General features: G+C 41.0%; 1 protein-coding gene across 3 annotated transcripts in view; it reads right to left on the bottom strand.

Annotated features, from left to right (window-relative positions):
- Positions 1–24,484, bottom strand: part of HLTF (helicase like transcription factor) — a 502,174-nt gene that overhangs the window by 125,493 nt on the left and 352,197 nt on the right. For all 3 annotated transcript variants that reach the window (XM_053709998.1, XM_053709997.1, XM_053709996.1), the window contains exon 18: positions 7,162–7,286. In XM_053709998.1, coding sequence (XP_053565973.1) covers positions 7,162–7,286 — 125 coding nt within the window. The remainder of the gene's footprint in view (positions 1–7,161; positions 7,287–24,484) is intronic.

Here is a 24,484-nt window from a genome sequence, read left to right as displayed (position 1 = left end):
TAACATTGCCCTTCATTGTAATTTTGGCTATTTCATCAATTAATAAATTGTCTGATACTTCATTCTGTAATTGTGGTCTATATACTACTCCTATTCTAAACACCTGTTTCCCTTCAGTTTCTACAGTTACCCAAACACTTTCTACATTATCATTTTTTTCTACAATTTCAGTTACTTTAATATTGTCTTTCACGTACAGAGCAACTCCGCCCCCTTTTTTTTCCTACTTTTTTTTTAAACAAGATGTAACCAGGTTTGACTGTTTCCCAATCGTGACAGTCATTGTACCATGTCTCTGTTATAGCTACTAAATCCAATTTATCTTAAATCATTATTGCATTAAGTGCAGGTAATTTACTTACTAAACTGCGAGCATTTGTGCACATTGCACGTAGAATATATCTAGAATTCTCAAATCCTTTTGCATGGTCAATACAACCCCTGCCTACATTATTCAAAGTCTTATCCCTAAAAGTAATGTTATTGTTTCTTAAATAAACAAGAATCTAAAATTTGGTTTAAAATTTGGTTATATCTTTGCACCCATGGACAGCACTTCGGAATCTGTTGGCGCTTTATAAATAAAGAATAAGAATAATACCCTGCTATGTCTGTGAGCCTAACAGAGCCAAATAAGTGCAAAATTTAAGCTTAAAGGGTTAAAAAGCACAATTTATGCTTACCTGATAAATTTATTTCTCTTGTGGTGTATCCAGTCCACGGATCATCCATTACTTGTGGGATATTCTCATTCCCAACAGGAAGTTGCAAGAGGAAACCCACAGCAGAGCTGCAATATAGCTCCTCCCCTGTCATAGCCAGTTATTCGACCGAAAACAAGCCGAGAAAGGAGGAACCATAGGGTGCAGTGGTTACTGTAGTTTAAATTTAAAAATTACCTGCCTTAAAATGACAGGGCGGGCCGTGGACTGGATACACCACAAGAGAAATAAATTTATCAGGTAAGCATAAATTGTGTTTTCTCTTGTAAGGTGTATCCAGTCCACGGATCATCCATTACTTGTGGGATACCAATACCAAAGCTAAAGTACACGGATGAAGGGAGGGACAAGGCAGGAACTTAAATGGAAGGAAATACTGCCTGTAAAACCTTTCTCCCAAATATAGCCTCCGAAGAAGCAAAAGTATCAAATTTGCAAAATTTTGAAAAAGTATGAAGTGAAGACCAAGTCGCCGCCTTGCAAATCTGTTCAAAAGAAGCCTCATTTTTAAAGGCCAAGTGGAAGCCACAGCTCTAGTGGAATGAGCTGTAATCCTTTCAGGAGGCTGCTGTCCAGCAGTCTCATAGGCTAAGCAGATTAAGCTTCTTAGCCAAAAAGAAGGAGAGGTTGCCGAAGCCTTTTGATCTCTCCTCTGTCCAGAAAAGACAACAAACCAAGCAGATGTTTGACGAAAATCTTTAGTAGCTTGTAAGTAAAAACTTTAAAGCACGGACCACGTCCAGATTGTGAAACACAAGGATGGAACAACAATCTCTTGATTGATATTCTTGTTAGATACCACCTTAGGTAAAAACCCAGATTTGGTACGCAGGACTACCTTATCCGTATGAAAAATCAGATAAGGAGAATCACATTGTAAGGCAGATAACTCGGAAACTCTACGAGCCGAGGAAATAGCTACCAAAAAAAGGACTTAACAAGATAAAAGTTTGATATCTATGGAATGAAGAGGTTCAAATGGAACTTCTTGAAGAACCTTAAGAACCAAGTTTAAGCTCCATGGTGGAGCAACCGGTTTAAACACAGGCTTGATTCTAACTAAAGCCTGACAAAATGCCTGAACGTCTGGAACATCTGCCAGACGCTTAACTAGCTGACAATTCTTTTTCCAAAGCTTCTTGGAGAAAAGATAATATCCTAGGAATCCTGACCTTACTCCATGAGTAACCCTTGGATTCAAACCAATAAAGATATCTACGCCATACCTTATGGTAAATTTTCCTGGTGACAGGCTTTCGTGCCCGTATTAAGGTATCAATAACTGACTCGGAGAAGCCACGCTTTGATAAAATCAAGCGTTCAATCTCTAGGCAGTCAGCCGCAGAGAAATTAGATTTGGATGGTTGGAAGGACCCTGAAGTAGAAGGTCCTGTCTCAGAGGCAGAGACCATGGTGGAAAGGATGACATGTCCACTAGATCTGCATACCAGGTCCTGCGTGGCCACGCAGGTGCTATCAGAATCACTGATGCTCTCTCCTGCTTGATCTTGGCAATCAGTCGAGGGAGCAGAGGAAACGGTGGAAACACATAAGCCAGGTTGAAAGACCAGGGCGCTGCAAGAGCATCTATCAGTGTTGCCTTGGGATCCCTGGACCTGGATCCGTAACACGGAAGCTTTGCGTTCTGGCGAGACGCCATGAGATCCAGTTCTGGTTTGCCCCAACGATGAATCAGTTGTGCAAATACCTCCGGATGGAGTTCCCACTCTCCCGGATGAAAAGTCTGACGACTTAGAAAATCCGCCTCCCAGTGCTCTACACCTGGGATATGGATAGCTAATAGGTGGCAAGAGTGAATCTCTGCCCAGCTAATTATTTTTGAAACTTCTAACATCTCTAGGGAACTTCTTGTTCCCCCTTGATGGTTGATGTAAGCTACAGTCGTGATGTTATCCGACTGAAATCTGATGCACCTCAGAGTTGCTAACTGAGGCCAAGCCTGAAGAGCCTTGAATATCGCTCTTAGTTCCAGAATATTTATTGGAAGGAGAGACTCCTCCTGAGTCCACGCTCCCTGAGCCTTCAGGGAGTTCCAGACTGCACCCCAACCTAGAAGGCTGGCATTTGTTGTTACAATTGTCCAATCTGGCCTGCGAAAGGTCATACCTTTGGACAGATGGACCCGAGATAGCTACCAGGGAAAAGAATCCCTGGTCTCTTGGTCCAGATTCAGTTGAGGGGACAAATCTGTGTAATCCCCGCTCCACTGACTGAGCATGCATAGTTGCAGCGGTCTGAGATGTAAGCGTGCAAACGGCACTATGTCCATTGCCGCTACCATTAAGCCGATTACTTCCATAAACTGAGCCACAGAAGGGCGCGGAATGGAACGAAGAACCCGGCAGGAATTTAGAAGCTTTGATAACCTGGACTCCGTCAGGTGAATTTTCATTTCTATAGAATCTATCAGAGTCCCTAGAAAGGAAACTCTTGTGAGTGGGGATAGAGAACTCTTTTCCTCGTTCACTTTCCACCCATGCAACCTCAGAAATGCCAGTACTACGTCCGTATGAGACTTGGCAATTTGGAAGTTTGACACCTGTATCAGGATGTCGTCTAAATAAGGGGCTACTGCTATGCCCCGCGGCCTTAGGACCGCCATAAGCGACCCTAGAACCTTTGTAAAGATTCTTGGGGCTGTAGCTAATCCAAAGGGAAGAGCTACAACTGGTAATGCCTGTCTTGGAAGGCAAACCTGAGAAACCGATGATGATCTTTGTGTATCGGAATGTGAAGATAAGCATCCTTTAGATCCACTTTAGTCATATATTGACCCTCCTGGATCAGTGGTAGGATGGTACGAATAGTTTCCATCTTGAACAATGGAACTTTGAGGAATTTGTTTAAGATCTTTAGATCCAAAATTGGTCTGAAGGTTCCCTCTTTTTTTGGAACCACAAACAGATTTGAGTAAAAACCCTGTTTCTGTTCTCTCCCATAACTAGGAGGTCTCATACACAGTGTAAGAATGCCTCTCTCTTTATCTGGTGTGCAGATAATTGTGAAAGGTGAAATCTCCCTTTTGGGGGGGAAGCTTTGAAGTCCAGAAGATATCCCTGGGATATAATTTCCAACGCCCAGGGATCCTGAACATCTCTTGCCCACGCCTGGGCGAAGAGTGAAAGTCTGCCCCCTACTAGATCCGTTACCGGATAGGGGGCCGTTCCTTCATGCTGTCTTAGAGGCAGCAGCAGGCTTTTTTGACCTGCTTACCTTTATTCCAGGTCTGGTTTGGTCTCCAGACCGTCTTAGATTGAGCAAAAGTTCCCTCTTGTTTATTATTAGAGGAAGTTGATGCCGCACTTGCCTTGAAGTTTTGAGAGGCACGGAAATTAGACTGTTTGGCCCTAGATTTGGACCTGTCCTGAGGAAGGGCATGACCTTTTCCTCTAGTGATATCAGCAATAATCTCCTTCAAACCAGGCCCGAATAGGGTCTGCCCCTTGAAGGGAGTGTTAAGTAGCTTAGATTTTGAAGTCACGTCACCTGACCATGATTTAAGCCATAGTGCTCTGCGCGCCTGTATAGCAAAACCAGAATTCTTAGCCGTTAGTTTAGTCAAATGAACAATGGCATCAGAAATAAAAGAATTGGCTAGCTTAAGTGCTCTAAGTTTGCCAAGTATGTCATCCAATGGAGTCGCAACCTGTAAAGCCTCTTCCAGAGACTCAAACCAGTACGCCGCAGCAGCAGTGACAGGGGCAATGCATGCAAGGGGCTGTAGGATAAAACCTTGTTGAATAAATATTTTCTTAAGGTAATCTTCTAATTTTTTTATCCATTGGATCTAAAAAAGCACAACTGTCCTCGACAGGGATAGTAGTACGCTTTGCTAGAGTAGAAACTGCTCCCTCCACCTTAGGGACAGTCTGCAATAAGTCCCGTGTGGTGGCGTCTATTGGAAACATTTTTCTAAAAATAGGAGGGGAAGAGAACGGCACACCTGGTCTATCCCATTCCTTATTAATAATTTTTGTAAACCTTTTAGGTATTGGAAAAACATCAGTACACACCGGCACTGCAAGTATTTATCCAGTCTACACAATTTCTCTGGGACTGCAATGGAATCACAGTCATTCAGAGCAGCTAAAACCTCCCTAAGCAACATGCGGAGGTGTACAAGCTTAAATTTAAATGTAGAAATATTAGAATCAGGTATCTTCCTGAGTCATTAACATCACCCACTGACTGAAGCTCTCTTTCCTCAGCTTCTGCATATTGTGAGGCAGTATCTGACATGGTTCTTAAAGCGTCAGTATGCTCTGCATTTTGTCTCACCCCAGAGCTATCTCACTTACCTCTAAGTTCAGGTAGTCTGGCTAATACCGCTGACAGTGTATTATCCATGACTGCCGCCATGTCTTGTAAAGTAAACGCTATGGGCGCCCTAGATGTACTTGGCGCCATTTGAGCGTGAGTCCCTTAAGCGGGAGTCAAAGGGTCTGACACGTGGGGAAAGTTAGTCGGCATAACTTCCCCCTCGTCAGATTCCTCTGGTGATAAAAATTTTTAAAAGACAGAAAATTATCTTTATTGCCTAAAATGAAATCAGTACATTTGGTACACATTCTAAGAGGGGGTTCCACCATGGCTTTTAAACATAATGAACAAGGAGTTTCTTCTATGTCAGACATGTTTATACAGACTAGCAATGAGACTAGCAAGCATGGAAAACGAAATAGACGTTTTTTAACAGTCACAAGCAACTGCCACAGCAATCTGTAGCCCTACCTTCCCCAATAAACGACTTTGGAAAGCCTTTGGGCCCTTTAGAGATGTCCTATAGCATACAGGGGACTCCTGAGGGAAGCTGGATGTCACAGTTTGTAATTTTAACTGCACAAAAAAAACGTTAAAATAGGCCCCTCCCACTCATAGTAACACCGTGGAAAGCCTCAGGAAACTGTTTCTAGGCAAAATTTAAGCCAGCCATGTGGAAAAAACTAGGCCCCAATAAAGTTTTATCACCAAAGTATATATAAAAACGATTAAACATGCCAGCAAACGTTTTATATTGTAAATATCATAAGGGTATTACCCCTGGGAGTAAGCATGATACCAGTTGTTATTAAATCACTGTATTCAGGCTTAACTTACATTAATCCGGTATCAGCAGCATTTTCTAGTGTTTTCCATCTCTAGAAAAAATTATAACTGCACATACCTGATAGCAGAATAAACTGCACGCCATTCTCTCGCTGAAGTTTTACCTCATCTGTGTAATCCCCTCAGACATAAGTGAGAACAGCAATGGATCTTAGTTACAACCTGCTAAGATCATAGAAACCTCAGGCAGATTCTTCTTCTATTTACTGCCTGAGATAAAATAGCACAACTCCGGTACTATTTAAAAATAACAAACTTTTGATTGAAGAAAATAAACTAGCTATATTTAACCACTCTCTCTTACGACCTCCTTGCTTGTTGAGAGTTGCAAGAGAATGACTGGCTATGACAGTTAGGGGAGGAGCTATATTGCAGCTCTGCTGTGGGTTTCCTCTTGCAACTTCCTGTTGGGAATGAGAATATCCCACAAGTAATGGATGATCCGTGGACTGGATACACCTTACAAGAGAAAGTGATAAATCAATTCTGCAGCAGGCTAAAGTAAAAAAACAAAAAAGTAAAATTCTGTCAAGGGCATAAAAGTGTCTGTGTATACTGAGCGGTTTGCTGTCCATCAGAGGCAGGGTTGCACTCTGCCCACAAGTAATTGGCTGTGAGTGGGCAGGGGGCAAGGTTGCACAAGAGCACGTGTGCAATGATAAATGCTGGCAGCGGTTTGCTGTCCGCCAGAGGCAATGCAGGGCGGACAGGGGGTCGATGTGTCTGAACGTATGACTCTGAGCATATACACTTACTTTAAACACCTATCATTATTCACCACAGAAGCACTCCAAACTACATCTGAGTAACTGGCCCCTCTGAGGAAGTGTAAACATAGGATCTGCAAGGAATACAAAACTGGAGGACAGATCTATATTTTGCCCAAAGGGCCTGCAACATCACATTTGGAGAAGATTCTCACTGCCCAGCCAAACTCCTGTCACCCCTATGTTCTGAGAGCTGGCTGTAAGGGGGATATAATGGGCCTCAGATTAGATAAAGAACCCCTATCAATCTTCGTTCTTCAAATATTCACTGAACACTTTAGGGTTCTACCTTCTGCTTGTAAAGGCTGAGTGGGAGCGTATTTTGTGTGGGTAGGAGCAAAGCTCTGGAATTGTTAATGGTGTTTTGCCTCCTCCTTCTGTGATGGATCGTGGACAGTCACTATCTTAAGAAAGAAAACAAGTCTCTGATTGTTTTATATGCTTTTTTTAAGTAATATGTTTTATATGAAGATATTTTAAAAAAATGATATGTCATCTACTCCAGAGCAGGAGTTGCCCAATCACTATATTTAATATTCACTAACCTGTAGATGTAATTAAAGAGAAGTTATTTGATACAAGATGGGGGTGACAGCAAAGTTGCCTTAATCTGACCAATACAGCAAGAACATCTGCATAATGTGTGAGCACACTTCCTTCATTAAAGTACCTAGAAAAAAAAATATATAGTAAAATTAAACTGAAAATTAAGTCCTCCAGAAAAAGCTTAAGAATAGAAATAGAACAACAAATGGTATATGCATTCATTAGTTTGCCTACTGTTACTGTAAAAAAAAGATGGAGGTCAGATTAATAACAAATTAAAAATATAACACCCACTTCTACAATCTAGCTCTGAATGTAAAAGTCACACTATTCATACAAATATAATGGTGTGTGTGGTGGTGGGGCCCTAGAAGCTGTTTAATGTTTCTACAAAAAAAAAAAGAAAGAAGAAGCATCCTTATTTAGCACTCAATTAAATATCTAGTTAAAAATATTTGCAACACTATCAAAATCAGTGACACTTCCTACAGCATGTGGGAACAGTAAAAACAAAACCTTTATTACTTAAACCATAAAAACAACTATCAAGCTTTGGAACATGGCTATAACAAATAAAATACTTTGGTAACCCCCAATCTAAAAAAAGGAACAGGTATGATGAATGTATAATATACACAATTAAATTAATAAATACAGCTACACCCTACATATTATAACCACTGCTGCCTATCCACCTACTAAAAAGAACCCTGCAAAGATGTTGGAAGACACGGCAGATATCTGCAACAAATTGTAACTATTAATTATGGCTTAAAGGGATATGAAACCAAAAATTTTATTTTAGGATTCAGACAGAGCATACCATTTAAAAAAAAACTTTACAATTTTCTTCTATTATCAAATTAGCTTTTTTCCCATAATATCCTTTGTTGAAGAGCTACATAATCAGGCACCCGGAGCACTACATGATAGGAAATATTTCTGCCATCTAGCGCTCCTGCAAATGGATAACATTCAAAACTGCTGCCACATAGTGCTCAGAAATGGTCCGGCTCCTAAGCATTACACCCCTGCATTTCAACAAAAGATACGAAAAAAAACATAATTTATGTAAGAACTTACCTGATAAATTAATTTCTTTCATATAAGCAAGAGTCCATGAGCTAGAGAAGTATGGGATATACATTCCTACCAGGAGGGGCAAAGTTTCCCAAACCTCAAAATGCCTATAAATACACATCCCACCACTCAGTTTAACAAATAGCCAAGAAGTGAGGTGATAAAAAAAGGAATAAAAAAGCATACAAAAAGAGGAACTGGAATATAATTGTGCTTTTATACAAAAAATCATAACCATCATAAGAAAAGGGTGGGCCTCATGGACTCTTGCCAATATGAAAGAAATTAATTTATCAGGTAGAGTTCTTACATAAATTATGTTTTCTTTTATGTAATTGGCAAGAGTCCATGCGCTAGTGACGTTTGGGACAGAAATACCCAAGATGTGTAAGTCCACAGAAGAGTCACTAGAGAGGGAGGGAAAAAATTAAAACAGCTATTTCCGCTGGAAAAAATTAAATCCATCAAGAAAATTATTCTTTCTCAAAAATTTCTCAAAATTTTGAAGAAAAAAACTTAAATCATAAGCAGAAGAATCAAACAGACAGCTACCTGAAGAACTTTTCTACCAAAGACTCCTTCAGAAGAAGCAAATACATCAAAATGGTAAAATTTTGTAAATGTATGCAAAGAAGACCAAGTTGCTGATTTGCAAATCTGATCAACTGAAGCTTCATTCTTAAAAGCCCAAGAAGTAGCGACCGATCTAGTAGAATGAGCTGTAATTCTCTGAGGTGGAGACTGTCCCAACTCCAAATAAGCCTTGTGAATCAAAAGCTTTAACCCAAGATGCCAAAGAAATGGCAGAGGCTTTCTGATCTTCCTAGGACCAGAAAAAACGACAGACTAAAAGTCTTCCTGAAATCTTTAGTAGCTTCGACATAATATTTCAAATCTCTTACAACATCCAAAGAATGTAACAATCTTTCAAGAGCATTCTTAGGATTAGGACACAAGGAAGGAACAACAATTTCCCTACTAATGTTGTTAAAATTCACAACTTTAGGCAAACATTTAAAATTAAGTTTGCAAAACAGCTTTATCCTGATGAAAAAAATCAGAAAAGGAGACTCACAAGAGAGCAGACAATTTAGAAACTCTTCTAGCTGAAGAGATAGCCAAAAGGAACAACACTTTCCAAGAAAGTAGTTTAATATCCAAAGAATGCATAGGCTCAAAAGGAGGAGCCTGCAAAGCCATCAAAACCAAATTAAGACTCCAAGGAGGAGAGATTGATTTAATAACAGGCTTAATACGGAACAAAGCCTGAACAAAACAGTGAATATCAGGAAGCTTAGCAATCTTTCTATGAAATAAAACAGAAAGAGCAGAGATTTGTCCCTTCAAAGTACTTGCAGGCAAACCTTTATCCAAACCATCCTGAAGAAACTGTAAAATTTAGTTGAGAGAATTTATGAGAATACCATGAAATATAGGTTTTCCAAACCCGATAATAAATCTTCCTTGAAACAGACTTACGAGCCTATAGCATAGTATTAATCACTGAGTCAGAGAAACCTCTATGACTAAGCACTAAAAGTTCAATTTCCATACCTTCAAATTTATTTTGAGATCCTGATGGAAAAACGACTCTTGAGACAGAAGGTTTTGCCTTAAAGGAAGTGACCAAGGTTGGCAACTGAACAAGATCCACATTCCAAAACCTGTTAGGCCATGCTGGTGCTATCAGAAACACATGTGATGGTTCCATTATGATCTTGGAGATCACTCTTGGAAGAAGAACTAGAGGTGGAAAAATGTAAGCAGGTTGGTAAGATCAAGGAACTGCTCACACATCCACCATCTCAGCCTGAGGATCCCTGGACCTGGAAAGGTATCTGGGAAGTTTCCTGTTTAGATGGGAAGCCATGAGAACTATTTCTGGAAGACCCCACATCTGTACAATTGAATCTGAAAAAACACATCTGGATGGAGAGACCACTCCCCCAGATGTAAAGTCTGACGACTGAGATAATCTGCTTCCCAATTGTCTACACCTGGGATTTGAATCGCAGAAATTAGACAAGAGTTGGATTCCGCCCAAGAAAGTATCCATGATACTTCTTTTATTGCCAAAGGACTGCGAGTCCCTCCCTGATAAATGACATATGCCACAGTTGTGATATTGTCTGTCTGAAAGCGAATAAAAAGTTCTCTCTTTAATAGAGGCCAAGCCTGAAGAGCTCTGAAGATAGCACAGAGTTCTAAAATATTGATTGGTAACCTCGCCTCTTGAGGTTTCCAAACCCCTTGTGCTGTCAGAGACCCACAGACAGCTCCCCAACCTGTAAGACTTGCATCTGTTGTTATCACAGTCCAAAAAGGACTAACAAAAGAAGGCCCCTTGAATAATCCAATGATGATTCAACCACCAGGACAAAGAGAGTTGAATGTTGGGATTTAAGTATATCAATTGTGATATCCGAGTATAATCCCTGCACCATTGATTCAGCATGCAAAGCTGCAGAGGTCTCATATGAAAATGAGCAAAGGGGATCGCGTCCGATGCTGCAGTCATGAGACCTAAAACTTCAATGCACATAGCCACTGAAGGGAATGACCGAGACTGAAGGTTAAGACAGACTGAAACCAATTTCACTCCTCTCTTTTCTGTTAAAGACAGAGTCATGGATACTGAATCTCTCTGGAAACCTAAAAAGGTGACCCTTGTTTGAGGAATCAAGAAACTCTTTGGTAAATTGATCCTCCAACCATGTCTTTGAAGAAACAACACTAGTTGATTTGTGCAAGATTCTGCCAAATGTAAAGAATGAGCTAGTACCAAGATATCGTCCAAATAAGGAAACACCGCCATACCCTGCTCTCTGATTACAGATAGAAGGGCACCAAGAACCTTCAAAAAGATTCTTAGAGCTGTCGCAAGGCCAAATGGAAGAGTGACACATTGGTAATGCTTGTTTAGAAAAGAGAATCTCAGAAACCGATAATGGTCTGGGTGAATCGGAATATGAAGATATGCATCCTGTATGTCTATTGTGGACATATAATAACCTTGCTGAACAAAAGGCAAAATAGTCCTTATTGTCACCATCTTGAAAGTTGGGACCCTTACAAAACGATTCAAAAACTTCAGATCCAGAACTGGTCTGAATTAATTTTTTTTCTTTGGAACAAGGAATAGATTTGAATAAAATCCCAGACCTTGTTCCTGAAGTGGAATTGGTATAATTACCCCTGAAAGCTCCAGATCTGAAACACACTTCAGAAAAGCCTCAGCTTTCACAGGATTTGTTGGAACATGAGAGAGAAAGAATCTTCTTACAGGAGGTTTTATTCTGAAACCTATTCGATAGCCTTGAGAGACAATGCTTTGAATCCACTGATTTTGAACAGAATCTGCCCAAATGTCTTGAAATAATTTCAATCTGCCCCCCACCAGCTGAACTGGATTGAGGGCCGCACCTTCATGCAGACTTGGGGGCTGGCTTTGGTTTCTTAAAAGGCTTGAATTTATTCCAACTTGAAGATTGCTTCCAATTGGAACCAGAGTCTTTAGGGGAAGGAGTGGTTTTCTGTTCACTATTCTAACGAAATGAACGAAAATGATTAAAAGCTTTATATGTACCCTTAGATTTTCTATCTTGAGGCAAAAAAACTCCCTTCCCCCCAGTGATAGTGGAAATAATAGAATCCAACTGGGAACCAAATAAATTATTACCCTGGAAAGATAGAGATAGTAATCTAGATTTAGATACCATGTCAGCATTCCATGATTTTAGCCATAAAGTTCTTCTAGCTAAAATAGCTAAAGACATTGATTTAACATAAATTTTGATGATATAAAAATAGCATCACAGATGAACTAATTAGCATATTGAAGCAAACGAACAATGCTAGACAAATCAGGATCTGTTTCCTGTTGTGCTAAGCTATCCAAACAAAAAGTTGATGCAGCCGCAACATCATCCATAGAAATGGCAGGCCAGAGAATATAGCCAGAATATAAATAAGCTTTCCTTAGATAAGATTCAATTTTGCTATCTAAAGGATCCTTAAAAGAAGTACTATCTTCCATAGGAATAGTAGTACTTTTGGCAAGAGTAGAAATAACCCCATCAACCTTAGGGACTTTTCCCCAAAACTCTAATTTAGCCACTGGCAAAGGGTACAACCTTTTCAACCTAGAAGAAGGAATAAAAGAAGCACCAGACTTATTCCATTCCTTAGCAATCACATCAGAAATAGCATCAGGAACAGGGAAAACCTCACAAGTAATCACAGGAGGTTTATAAACAGAATTTAAATGTTTACGGGTTTTGTTATCAAGAGGACCAGACTCTTCAATATCCAAAGTAACAATACTTCTTTCAACAAAGAACGAATATAATCAATCTTAAAAAGATAAGTAGATTTATCAATGTCAATGTCTGAGGTAGGATCTTCTGAACCAGAGAGATCTTCATCAGAGGAGGATATGTCAGTATGTTGTCAGTTATTACAAAATGTCATCAGTTTTATGAGAAGTTTTAAAAAACCTTTTAAGTTTATTAGAAGGCAGAATAGCAGACATAGCCTTCTGTATTGCATCAGCAATATAATTTTTCAAATCAACAAGGATATCATGTACATTAGATGTTAAGGGATCAATAGATACTGTACTAGTACTGATAGAAACATTTTCGGCATGCAAAAGCTTATCATGACAACTGTTACATACTACAGCTAGAGATATAATCACAGCTAATTTACAACAGATACACTTAGCTTTGGTAGAACTGTGTTCAGGCAGCATGGTTCCTACAGTAGCTTCTGAGACAGAATCAGATTGTAAAATGTAAAATAAAAAATAACATTTATACAAAATATTCAATTTCCTCATATAGCAGTTTCAGGAATGGGAAAACATGCAAACATCCTAGCCCTCTGAGCATAAAGAAGGCAAGAGGCATATAGGAACTGGGGTAAAATAAAATCAAATTTTTTGGCGCCAAGTATGACGCACGACACAAAATGAAGTAGAACATTTTTTTTGGCGCCAACAAACATCCGGAACCGACGCAACTTTGTGCTAAACAACCTGGCGTCAAAGACCAAGAATGACGCAATAAATTAAAGCATTTTGCGACCTCGCGAGCCTAATTTTGCCCATGAAATTAAAGAAAAAAAAAGACTATATGTAAGAAAATAAACCTCCTAAAACATGATTTCCGTACTGAAACCGATAGTCTGCAAAGGGAAATATACATAGACCTGACTCATGGCAAATATAAGTAACATACATATATTTAAAACATTATATTAATATATAAAGCACCAAACCATAGCTGAGAGTGTCTTAAATAATGATACATACTTACCAAAAGACACCCATCCACATATAGCAGATAGCCAAACCAGTGCTGAAAACTATCAGCAGAGGTAATTGTATATAAGAGTATATCGTTGATCTGAAAAGGGAGGTAGGAGATTAATCCCTACGACCGATAACAGAGAACCCTTGAAAAGATTTCCATGAGAGAAACCATAAAATCAGTAGGTGATACTCTCTTCACATCCCTCTGACAAACACTGTACTCTGAGAGGAATTGGGCTTCAATATGCTGAGAAGCGCTTATCATAGAAGAAAAAACAAGCACAAGCTTACTTCATCACCTCCATAGGAGGCAAAGTTTGTAAAACTGAGTTGTGGGTGTGGTGGGAGGTGTATTTATAGGATTGTTCCCATCGAGACAAAACGCGTAGAACGTAGCTGTGGTGCTCTATTACTTTTTACCCTGTGAAGCCACCGTAGGTCCTCTCGTGCCGGGCGCACTGTATTGGAGGTTTTCCTATTGGGTTAGAGCGGAGGGTGTGTGTGGGTGTGTGTCCTCCTGACGTAGCGGCTGAGACCAGAGGCTCGTATGCTGTCGGTAATCTTGGTTTGCATCAACCAGTGGAAATAACGCTCCAAGTTGCAAATGACTGTTTGAGACTGTACAAGTGTGGCTAAAGCTGCGAGATCACGGAGGATACCTTACACAAGATGCGCTTTTATTTATTGTCTATCTTGTGAGTACAATATGGTGCGTGTTGTCTGCATTAAAGTTTAAATCTACACTTGAATCGTGTCCTGCGCTTCTATCCTTCTTTTCTTTAGACTGCACTTTGTTTTTGGGTTTCTGGATATACCCTTATAAGAGAAGCTGCAGGATTCAAGGACTTTCCAGTACTCGGCTGAGTTTGGCAAATTTTCATGAACTTCATATGAAATATACAAGTATTTGTGCACTGTATTGATTTAATAATTTTTATGTGTAATATGTATTATTTTATTTTATTTTTTTTGGCTTTGTGTGTAGCATTAGCACTTTAAACATACACTCATTTTATATGTTTTAATTTTATCTGATTGGGTGTTTTATATACACATATATATTTTTTAGATAGCGTGTTATATATTATATTATCAGGTTATAATTATTGTTATTAATTTAATATATTGGGTGTAATTTGCGCTACTTAATTACTTTGGTTAGTAATTTGTGTTGTCTTGCAGATTACTTCATCCGCTTATGTCTAATCGTGCATGTCATCCGCATCGGAAGACTGAGGGTCCACCACCCCATTAAGGGTGGGATCCTCCAGCAACGCTAAAACGTGCCTCAGTAGAACACGAAGGCGCGCCAGTCTATTACGAAAGGCATAACTTACCTCCACTGGGGCAAACAATGACCCTGGCCCCGAAGGTTGACCCCCTGAAGCCTCAGGGACAGTCACTCCCCCAGAGGGCTGAACTGGACCAGGCGATCCCACGCCTGATGAGCCCTGGTTAACGGAACACGGACAATATCTTAAACACACTCCTGGGAGATGTAAATGCGCCAGCGCCAAATATTTGGCCATGCGGATCCGTGTCGTAACCTCTGGAGGATAAGCCGTGTTTGGCTTACCTGCATGCGTAGTCAGAGTCGGTTGTAGAAGGCTGATGGCTTAGCGGGCCCTGGTTCTCAGATCCTGAGGAACGGAGCACTCTAAAACTGCATTTGGAACATAAGTGATGGACATATATATTACCCAGGCCAATTCATATTCTTTGCAAGAAGTAGAATCAGAGACATCCATCTCCAAAAAATCAGAATCCTCCATAACTGGGATATTGATAAAAAAATTGACCAATAAGAAAAATGTAAATTGCACCTTACACCCCCAATGGCTGGGGCACTTACCACCTTCTATGCACCAGACACCAGCAAACCAGAATTTCTCCGTCGCCACACGGTCAGGAAAGCGGAAATCGAGAGCCAAAATGTGACCACGCCTGGTCACAAGGTGTACCGTGCAGTCCATGAAAAAGTGCGCCTGACCGTAAAGGCTGTGTCACTCGCAATAAGCCGTTATGTTTCGAAATAGCCATGTGCCCAAGTATCACTACACAATAGCAGACAGAATCATATAACAAACATGAACCCCCCCATGTTCAAAACCCCCCCTCAGGAGATATTAACCCTTGATTCCAAGATACAAAAGGAGCCTCACTGAGATCCTGTATTTAGGTTATTCCTGCGAGGTTGTAGCCTCTCAGAGAAACCGTCGTATATACAAGACATTCATGATGAAAGTAAAATGAAACAATCTTACCGGAATCTACACCATGGAACACGGCTCTACAGATAGTAGCGTCACTTCTGCCATGGACTTGAGAGAAGCAGGCAGTGAAACTCGTCAATGCTGATTGCTTGTGGAGGTGTTAATCTGAGTCGGGATGGTTTTGCAGGAAGACTCTTTCTGCATCTCCAGACTCTAACTTTCATCCTTGCTCTCACTGGGAGGCTGACAGGACTACTTAAAACTCCAGTCCCATTCTTATCGAGTACTACCCTCCATAAGAGACTATCGAAAAAACTTCTGACATTTCTCTGCCAACCTCCTGGGACGAAAGGAAAAGAATGACTGGTGGATGGGGGAAGTGGGAGAGGTACTTAAGCCTTTGGCTGGGGTGTCTTTGCCTCCTCCTGGTGGCCAGGTTCTGAATTCCCAAACGTAATGAATGCAGCTGTGGACCCTTTCCGTTTATTAAGAAAATTAATTTCTTTCATGGTGGTGAGATTCCATGATGCTTTAAACTAGGGAATTTCTCTTCTCTACCACTAGGAGGAGGCAAAGATTTTACGCAAGAGCTCTATAAAACCCCTCCCACTTCACTCATACTTCAGTCGAAAGTATAGCCAAGCAAGTGAGGTAAGAATAAGGAATAAGAGCCATAAAAAGAGCAGTGAAAAAATATGTGCTGAAGAAAAAAAACTAACCCTAAAAAAACACAAGTGGGGGTCTCGTGGACTCAGGTAAGCATTAAATTATGTTTTCTTTCATACAGGTGGTGAGTCCATGATTCTTACTAATCCCAAGCTGTGGTGTCATAGCATAAAAAGGGAGCGATTTAAAAACATCTTTTTCCACTGAGAAAAAAAATCCACAAATCCAATATTTTTTTTAATGCACCTACAATAAGCAAACAGCCTAAAAAAATCAAACTGAAAAAACTGCCTAAAGAATCTTTCTACCAAAGGCTGCTTCAAAAGAAGCAAAAACATCAAAATGGTTGAATTTAGAAAAAGTATTCAAAGAAGACAAATTGGCTGTCTTGCAAATTTGATCAACTGAAGAGTCATTCTTGAAAGCCCAAGAAGAGGCAACTGACCTAGTACAATGAGCAGTAATCCGCTGCGGTGGAGACTGACCTGCCTCCAAATACGTTTTATGAATCAAAAGTTTTAACCAAGAGGCTAAAGAAACTGCAGAAGCCTTCTGACCCTTCCTAGGACCAGAAAAAGAACAAACAAACTAGAAGATTGTCTAAAATTCTTAGTAGCATCAATGTAATTTTTCAATGCCATAACATCTACATAATGCAAAGATCTTTTAGAAGCATTTTTTAGGATTACGACACAAGGAAGGAACAACAATCTCTCTGCTAAAGTTATCTGAAAAAACAACTTTAGGCAAAAATAAAATGACATCTGTAAAACAGCCTTATCCTGATGAAAAATCAGATTAGGAGGATCACAAGAAAGAGAAAATAACTCAAAACTCTTCTAGAAGAAATAGCCAAAAGAAATAAAACTTTCCAAGAAAGTAGTTTCAATTTATGCACAGGTTCAAAAGGAGGAGCCTGTAAAACCCTTAAAGCCGAACTATTTTTGATTCAGCACCTGGGTAGCGCTTGCTGATTGGTGGCTACATTTAGCTACCAATCAGCAAGTGCTACCCATGCTCTGAACCAAAAATGGGCCGTTTCTAAGCTTACATTACTGCTTTTTCAAATAAAGATACCAAGAGAATGAAGAAAAATTGATCATAGGAGTAAATTAGAAAGTTGCATGCTCTGTCTGAATCCTGAAAGAAAAAAATTGGGTTTCATATCCCTTTAAACATACGTTTAAGATTTCATGGAGGAGAAATTGGATTGATAATAGGTTTAATATGAACCAGAGCCTGAACAAAACCATGAACATCAAGAAGACTAGCAATCTTTCTGTGGAACAAAACTGAAAGCGTATAAATCTGCCCCTTCAGAGAACTGGCAGATAGGCTCTTATCTAGACCATCCTGCAAAAAACGCAGAATCCAAGGAATTCTGAAAAAAAATCAGGAAAAAACATGATTTATATACCATGAAATAAAGGCCTTCCAGACTTTCAATCACAGAATCAGAGAAACTCCTATGTCTAAGGACTAAGCATTCAATTTTCATGCCATTAAGTTCAGAGACTTGAGATCTGGATGGAAAAACAGACCTTGGGACAGAAGGTCTGATTGCAGAGGAAAAGGCCAAGAAGGGGAACTGGGCATCTTAATAAAATCTGCACACCAAATCCTGTGAGGTCAAACTGGGACAATCAGGATTACAGATGCCTTCTCTAGCCTTATCTTGGAAATCACTCCTGGAAGAAGAACCAGAGGAAGAAACAGATAAGCAGGCCGAAAAGACCAAGCAACTACTAGAGCATCCACCAACTCCACCAACCTGTCTGAGGATCCCTGGACCTCGCAAAGTACCTGGGGGAGTTTTTTGTTCAAACAAGAGTCCATTAGATTTCTGGGAGACCCCAAAGATCCACACATCCTGGTGAAGAGACCACAACCCTGGATGTAGAGATTGACGTCTGAGAAAGTCTACCTCCAAGTTTTTCACTCCTGGAATATAAATTGCAGAGACTAGACAGGAATTGGCTTCTGCCCAGGAGAGAATCTGAGACACCTCTATAATTTCCAGGGAACTGTGAGTTCCACCCTGATGGTTGATATAAGTTAGTTCTGAAAAAATATGAGACTGCATTTTCAATATAGGCCAAACTTGAAGGGTCCTGAAAATTACATGGAGTTGTAGAACATTTATTGGTAACCTCGCCTCCTGAGGATCTCAAACTGTCAGAGAGCCACAAACAGCTCCCCAATTTGAGACTTGCATCTGTAGTGATCACAGTGCAGGAAAGATGAACAAAAGAAGCCCCCTGAATAATAAACTGATGATCCTGCCACCAAGATAGAAACTGAGTTGTATTGTGATCCAAAAATAAATTTTGAGAAAGCTGAGTATAGTCCCTGCACCATTGACACAGCATACAAAGCTGAAGAGGCCTCATGTGAAATCGAGCAAATGGAATTGCATCTGAGACTGCAATCATGAGACCTAGGACTTCCGTACACCAAGCCACTGAAGGAAACAAGACTGAAGGTTCAGACACACTGACACCGATTTTAAGCTTCTCTGCTCTGTTATAAAAAGACTCATGGATACTGAATCTATTTGGAAATCCAAAGAAAGTTACCTTTGTCTGTGCAACTTAAGAACTCTTTGGAAAAACAAAATGTATGCTTAACTGATAAATTTGTTTCTTTCTGGATAAGGTGAGTCCACAATGTCCTCATTTACTAGTGGGAATATCACTTCTGGCCAGCAGGAGGAGGCAAAGAGCACCACAGCAAAGCTGTTAAGTATCACTCCCCTTCCCACAAACCTCAGTCATTCGACTGAAGAGAAATGGGAAAAATGAATAACACAAAGGTGTAGAGGTGCCTGAAGTTTAGTCAAAAAACATAATTTATGCTTACCTGATAAATTTATTTCCGGATATGGTGAGTCCACGGAATCATCAATTACTAGTGGGAATATCACTCCTGGCCAGCAGGAGGAGGCAAAGAGCACTACAGCAAAACTGCTATATACAGTATGTCACTTCCCTTACCCATAACCTCCAGTCATTCAGCCGAAGGAAAAATGTAAAAAGAAGATAACACAAAAGTGTAGAGGTGCCTGAGGTTTTAGAAAAAATAACTGTCTTAAATAAAGGGTGGGTCGTGGACTCACTATATCCGGAAATAAATACATTTATCAGGTAAGCATAAATTATGTTTTCTTTCCTAAGATATGGTGAGTCCACGGAATCATCAATTACTAGTGGGAATCAATACCCAAGCTAGAGGACACAGATGATAAGGGAGGGACAAGACAGGTAGACCCAAATAGAAGGCACCACCACTTGAAGAACCCTTCTCCCAAAAGAAGCCTCAGCTGAGGCAAAAGTATCAAATTTATAAAACTTTGAAAAAGTATGCAAAGAGGACCAAGTTGCAGCCTTGCAAAACTATCCAGGAAGAAGAAACAGCTCTCGTGAAATGAGCAGTGATTTTCTCAGGAGGTTGCTGTCCAGTAGTCTCATAGGCCAAACAAATAATACTCCTTAGCCAAAGAGAAAGAGAAGTAGCCGTAGCTTTCTGACCCTTGCGCTTTCCAGAAAAACAAACAATCAAAGCAGGAGACTGACTAAAGTCCTTAGTCGCCTGAAGATAGAACTTTAATGCACGCACAACATCTAGGTTGTGCAATAAACGCTCCTTAGCAGAAGGATTAGGACACAAAGAAGGAACCACAATCTCCTCATTAATATTCTTGTTTGAAACAACCTTAGGTAGGAAACCTAATTTAGTGGGTAAAACCACCTTATCAGAATGAAAAATAAGATAAGGAGAATCAAACTGCAGAGCCGAGAGTTCCGAAACTCTCAGAGCAGAAGAAATAGCAACAAGAAACAAAACCTTCCAAGATAACATCTTGATATCTAAGGAATGCATAGGATCAAACAGAGCCCGCTGTAAAACTCTAAGAACAAGGTTAAAACTCCAGGGAGGAGTAACAGGCTTAAACATAGGCCTAATCCTAACTAAAGCCTGACAAAAAGATTGCATGTCTGGCGCATCCGCCAAACGCTTATGCAACAAAATAGACAACACAGAAATCTGACCTTTCAGAGTACTAGCTGACAAACCCTTCTCCAGACTCTCCTGGAGAAAAGACAAAATCCTAGGAATCCTGACTCTAATCCAAGAGTAGCCTCTGGATTCACACCAATACAGATATGTACACCATATCTTATAGTAAATATTTCTTGTCACAGGCTTACTAGCCTGAATCATGGTCTCAATGACCGACTCTGAAAACCCAAGCTTAGATAAAATCAAGCGTTTAATCTCCAAGCAGTAAGCTTCAGAGAAACAAGATTTGGATGAAGAAAAGGACCATAAAGTAGAAGGTCCTTCCTCAGAGGGAGACTCCACTGAGGTAGAGACGACATTTCCACTAGATCTGCATACCAGATCCTGTGAGGCCACGCCGGCGCTATGAGAATCACTGACACCCTCTCCTGCTTGATCCGAGCAATGACTCTTGGCAAAAGAGCAAACGGAGGAAATAACAAATTATGCTTACCTGATAATTTTCTTTTCTTCAGATGGAAAGAGTCCACAGCTGCATTTATTACTTTTCGGAATTCAGTACCTGGCCACCAGGAAGAGGCAAAGACAACCCAGCCAAAGGCTTAAATACCCCTCCCACTTCCCTCATCCCCAGTCATTCTGCCGATGAACAAGGAACAGTAGAAGAAATATCAGGGTGAAAGGTGCCAGAAGAAAAATAACAGACGCCCCAGAAAAACATAACCGGACTAACCTGCAGAACAGGAACAAGACTCACTCGGAAATCCGAAAGCAAAGGAAGAGAAAAGCCCTTGCAGGAGTCCAACACTCCTAAAGGAGCTAAAGTACGACAGAGTCGCACGAAGAGCCTAGAGCCCAAAAAGGCGTTAAAACAACACCCAGAGAAACAACAAGGACAAAGTGAGTAAAACCAAAAGCTAGTCTCCATAATATTCTCAGAAGAACCAGACTACCGTACCCAAGGAAAAAGAATGCAGAGCATCCTAAACCCTGGTAGAAAAAAAAAAGCGAAGCTTGGAGAAGGAGACTATATGGCCTATCATCCCTGATAGGGAACGACTAAATACCCAAAGTAGGAAAGCCACAAGGCCCTCCCATAAGGCGGCCAAGACCGCTAAGGTTAAAACAGCTTGCTAGCACACCTTCAAGGTGCAAATAGCTGCAGCTGGTTTCAAACTGCAAACCTTCCGTTTGCTAGGCAGCTAAGCTAACCATCAGGCTACTGCAGCTGGCTCCCGAAATCTCATCCGAAGAAGAGAACCTCAAAAGGAAAAATCCAAAAAGGACAATTCCAAGAGCCGCAGAAAGCAAGACTGCCAGAACCGGCAGCAAGGAGGTCCTAAATCCTCACAACCTCCAACCCACACAGGGAAGGAAACACTCCACATCCCGACAGAAAGTCGGAATCAACGAGAGAGTCGCAGTAGAACTCCACCGAGTCCCAGTCGACCAGCTTGAGAGGCCAATGAGGACTGAACCAATCCCCCATGCCTTATGGACCCTCAGCTGCTTAGCTGAAACTTGTAAAGGATAACAAGAATAACCCAAGCTAGAGGACACAGAAAACTAGGGAGGGAAAACAAGAAAGGCAGGCTTACACAGAAGGCATCACCGCTTCAAGAACCTTTCTCCCAAAAGAAGCCTCAGTCGAGGCAAAAGTATCAAATTTGGAAAGATAAGGTAAGGCAAATCACACTGCAAAGCCGAGAGTTCCAAGACTCCCCGAGCAGAAGAGATAGCAATAAGAAACAAAACCTTCTAAGATAATAACTTAATATCTATGGAATGCATAGGCTCAAACAAAGCCTGTTGCAAAACTTTAAGAACAAGGTTAAGGCTCCATGGAGGAGCAACAGACTTAAAAACAGGCCTGATTCTGACCAGGGCCTGACAAAAAAAATTTAACATCTGGCACATATGCCAGACGCTTGTGCAACAAAATAGATAATGCAGAAATCTGACCCTTCAGAGTACTGACTGACAATCCCTGTTACAGACCTTCCTGGAGAAAGGACAAAATCCAAGGAATCCTGACCCTACTCCAAGAGTAGTCCTTGGATTCACACCAATAAAGGTATTTACCCCATACCTTATGGTAAATCTTTCTAGTAACAGGCTTGCAAGCCTGCAGCATGGGCTCAATGACCGACTCAGAACTAAGCATTCAATCTCCAAGCAGTCAGCTTCAGAGAAACGAGATTTGGATGAAGGAATGGATCCTGCGTGAGGTCCTTCCTTAGAGGCAACCTCCAAGGTGGAAGAGATGACATCTTCACTAGGTCTGCATACCAGGTCCTGCGAGGCTACACAGGAGCTATCAGAATTACCGAAGCTCTCTCCTGATTGACACGAGCAATAACTCGTGGAAGGAGAGCAAACGGAGGAAACAGGTATGCTAGACTGAAATCCCAAGAAACCGCCAGAGCATCTATCAGGGCAGCCTGTGAATCTCTTGACCTTGAGCCGTACCTTGGAAGCTTTGCGTTCTGCCGAGATGCAATCAGATCCAACTCCGGCACCCCCCATTTGAGGGTAAACCTGGAGAACACTTTCGAATGGAGAGCCCACTCTCCAAATGAAAAGTCTGTCTGGAAATCCGCTTCCCAGTTGTCCACTCCAGGAATGTGGATGGTCCACTGAATAATCCGATCCACCTCCTTCATTGCTAAGGAACTCCGAATTCCTCCCTGATGGTTGATGTAAGCCACTAAGTTGATATTGTCCGACTGGAACCTGATAAACTGGGATAAGAACTGAGGCCAAGTCATCAAAGCATTGAAAATCGATCTCAACTCCAAGATGTTTATGGGGAGAGCAGACTCCTCCCAAGTCCATAGTCCTTGCATCATTAACGAATCCCAGACTGCTCCCCATCCCAGTAGGCTGGCATCCATGGTCACAATCCCCCAGGAAGGTCTCCGAAAGCATGTGCCCTGAGACAAATGTTCCCGACAAAGCCACAACAGAAGAGAGTCTCTTGTTGACTGATCTAGATTTATCTTCTGGGAGAGATCCGCATGGTCTCCATTCCACTGACTGAGCATGCATAACTGCAGAGCTCTCAAATGGAATCGAGCAAATGGAATGATGTCCATGGAAGCGACCATCAGACCAATTACCTCCATACATTGAGCCACTGATAGCCGAACAGTAGACTGCCGAGAGGGGCAAGAGGAAAGAATTTTGGATATTCTGGCCTCTGTCACAAAAAAATTCATACATAGGCAATCTATTATGGTCCCTAAGAAAACTACCCTTGTAGCTGGAACAAGGGAACTCTTTTCCAAATTCACTTTCCATCCATGGGAACATAGAAAAAACAACAAGATCTCTTTATGAGAGCTTGCCTGTTGAAAAGATGGCGCCTGAACCAATATGTCGTCCAGGTAAGGAGCCACTGCAATTCCCCGAGACCTGATCACTGCCAAGAGAGCCCCCAGAACCTTTGAGAAAATTCTGGGAGCTGTGGAAAGGCCAAACGGAAGAGCCACAATCTGAATGTGTTTGTCTAGAAAAGCGAATCTCAGAAACTTGTGATGATACCTGCTGATGGGAACATGAAGATACGTGTCCTTCAGATCTACGGTTGTCATGAACTGACACTCTTGGACCAAGGGAAGAATGGAACGAATGGTTTCCATTTTGAAGGACAGAACTCTGAGAAATTTGTTTAGACACTTCATGTCCAGAATAGGTCGGAAAGTTTCCTCTTGTTTGGGAACCACGAACATATTTGAATAGAAACCTATGCCCTGTCCCTCTATGGAAACTTGAGCTATCACTCCCATGGAGAAAAGATCCTGTACACATTTCAAGAATGCCTCTCTTTTTATCTGGTCTGCAGACAATTTTCAGAGGTGGAACCTGCCCCTAGGAGGAAAGGTCGTCCATTCTATTCTGTAACCCTGAGATACTATGTCGACAGCCCAGGGATCTGGGACATCTCATAGCCAAGCTTGATAAAACTGAGAAAGTCTGCCCCCCACTTGATCCGATCCCGGATCGGGGGCAAACCCTTCATGCTGACTT

This window comes from Bombina bombina, chromosome 4, assembly GCF_027579735.1.
Source record: "Bombina bombina isolate aBomBom1 chromosome 4, aBomBom1.pri, whole genome shotgun sequence".
In the NCBI taxonomy this organism is placed as follows: domain Eukaryota; kingdom Metazoa; phylum Chordata; class Amphibia; order Anura; family Bombinatoridae; genus Bombina; species Bombina bombina.
Note: the sequence above shows the minus strand (reverse complement) of the source record. Positions and strands in the feature narration are given on the sequence as shown.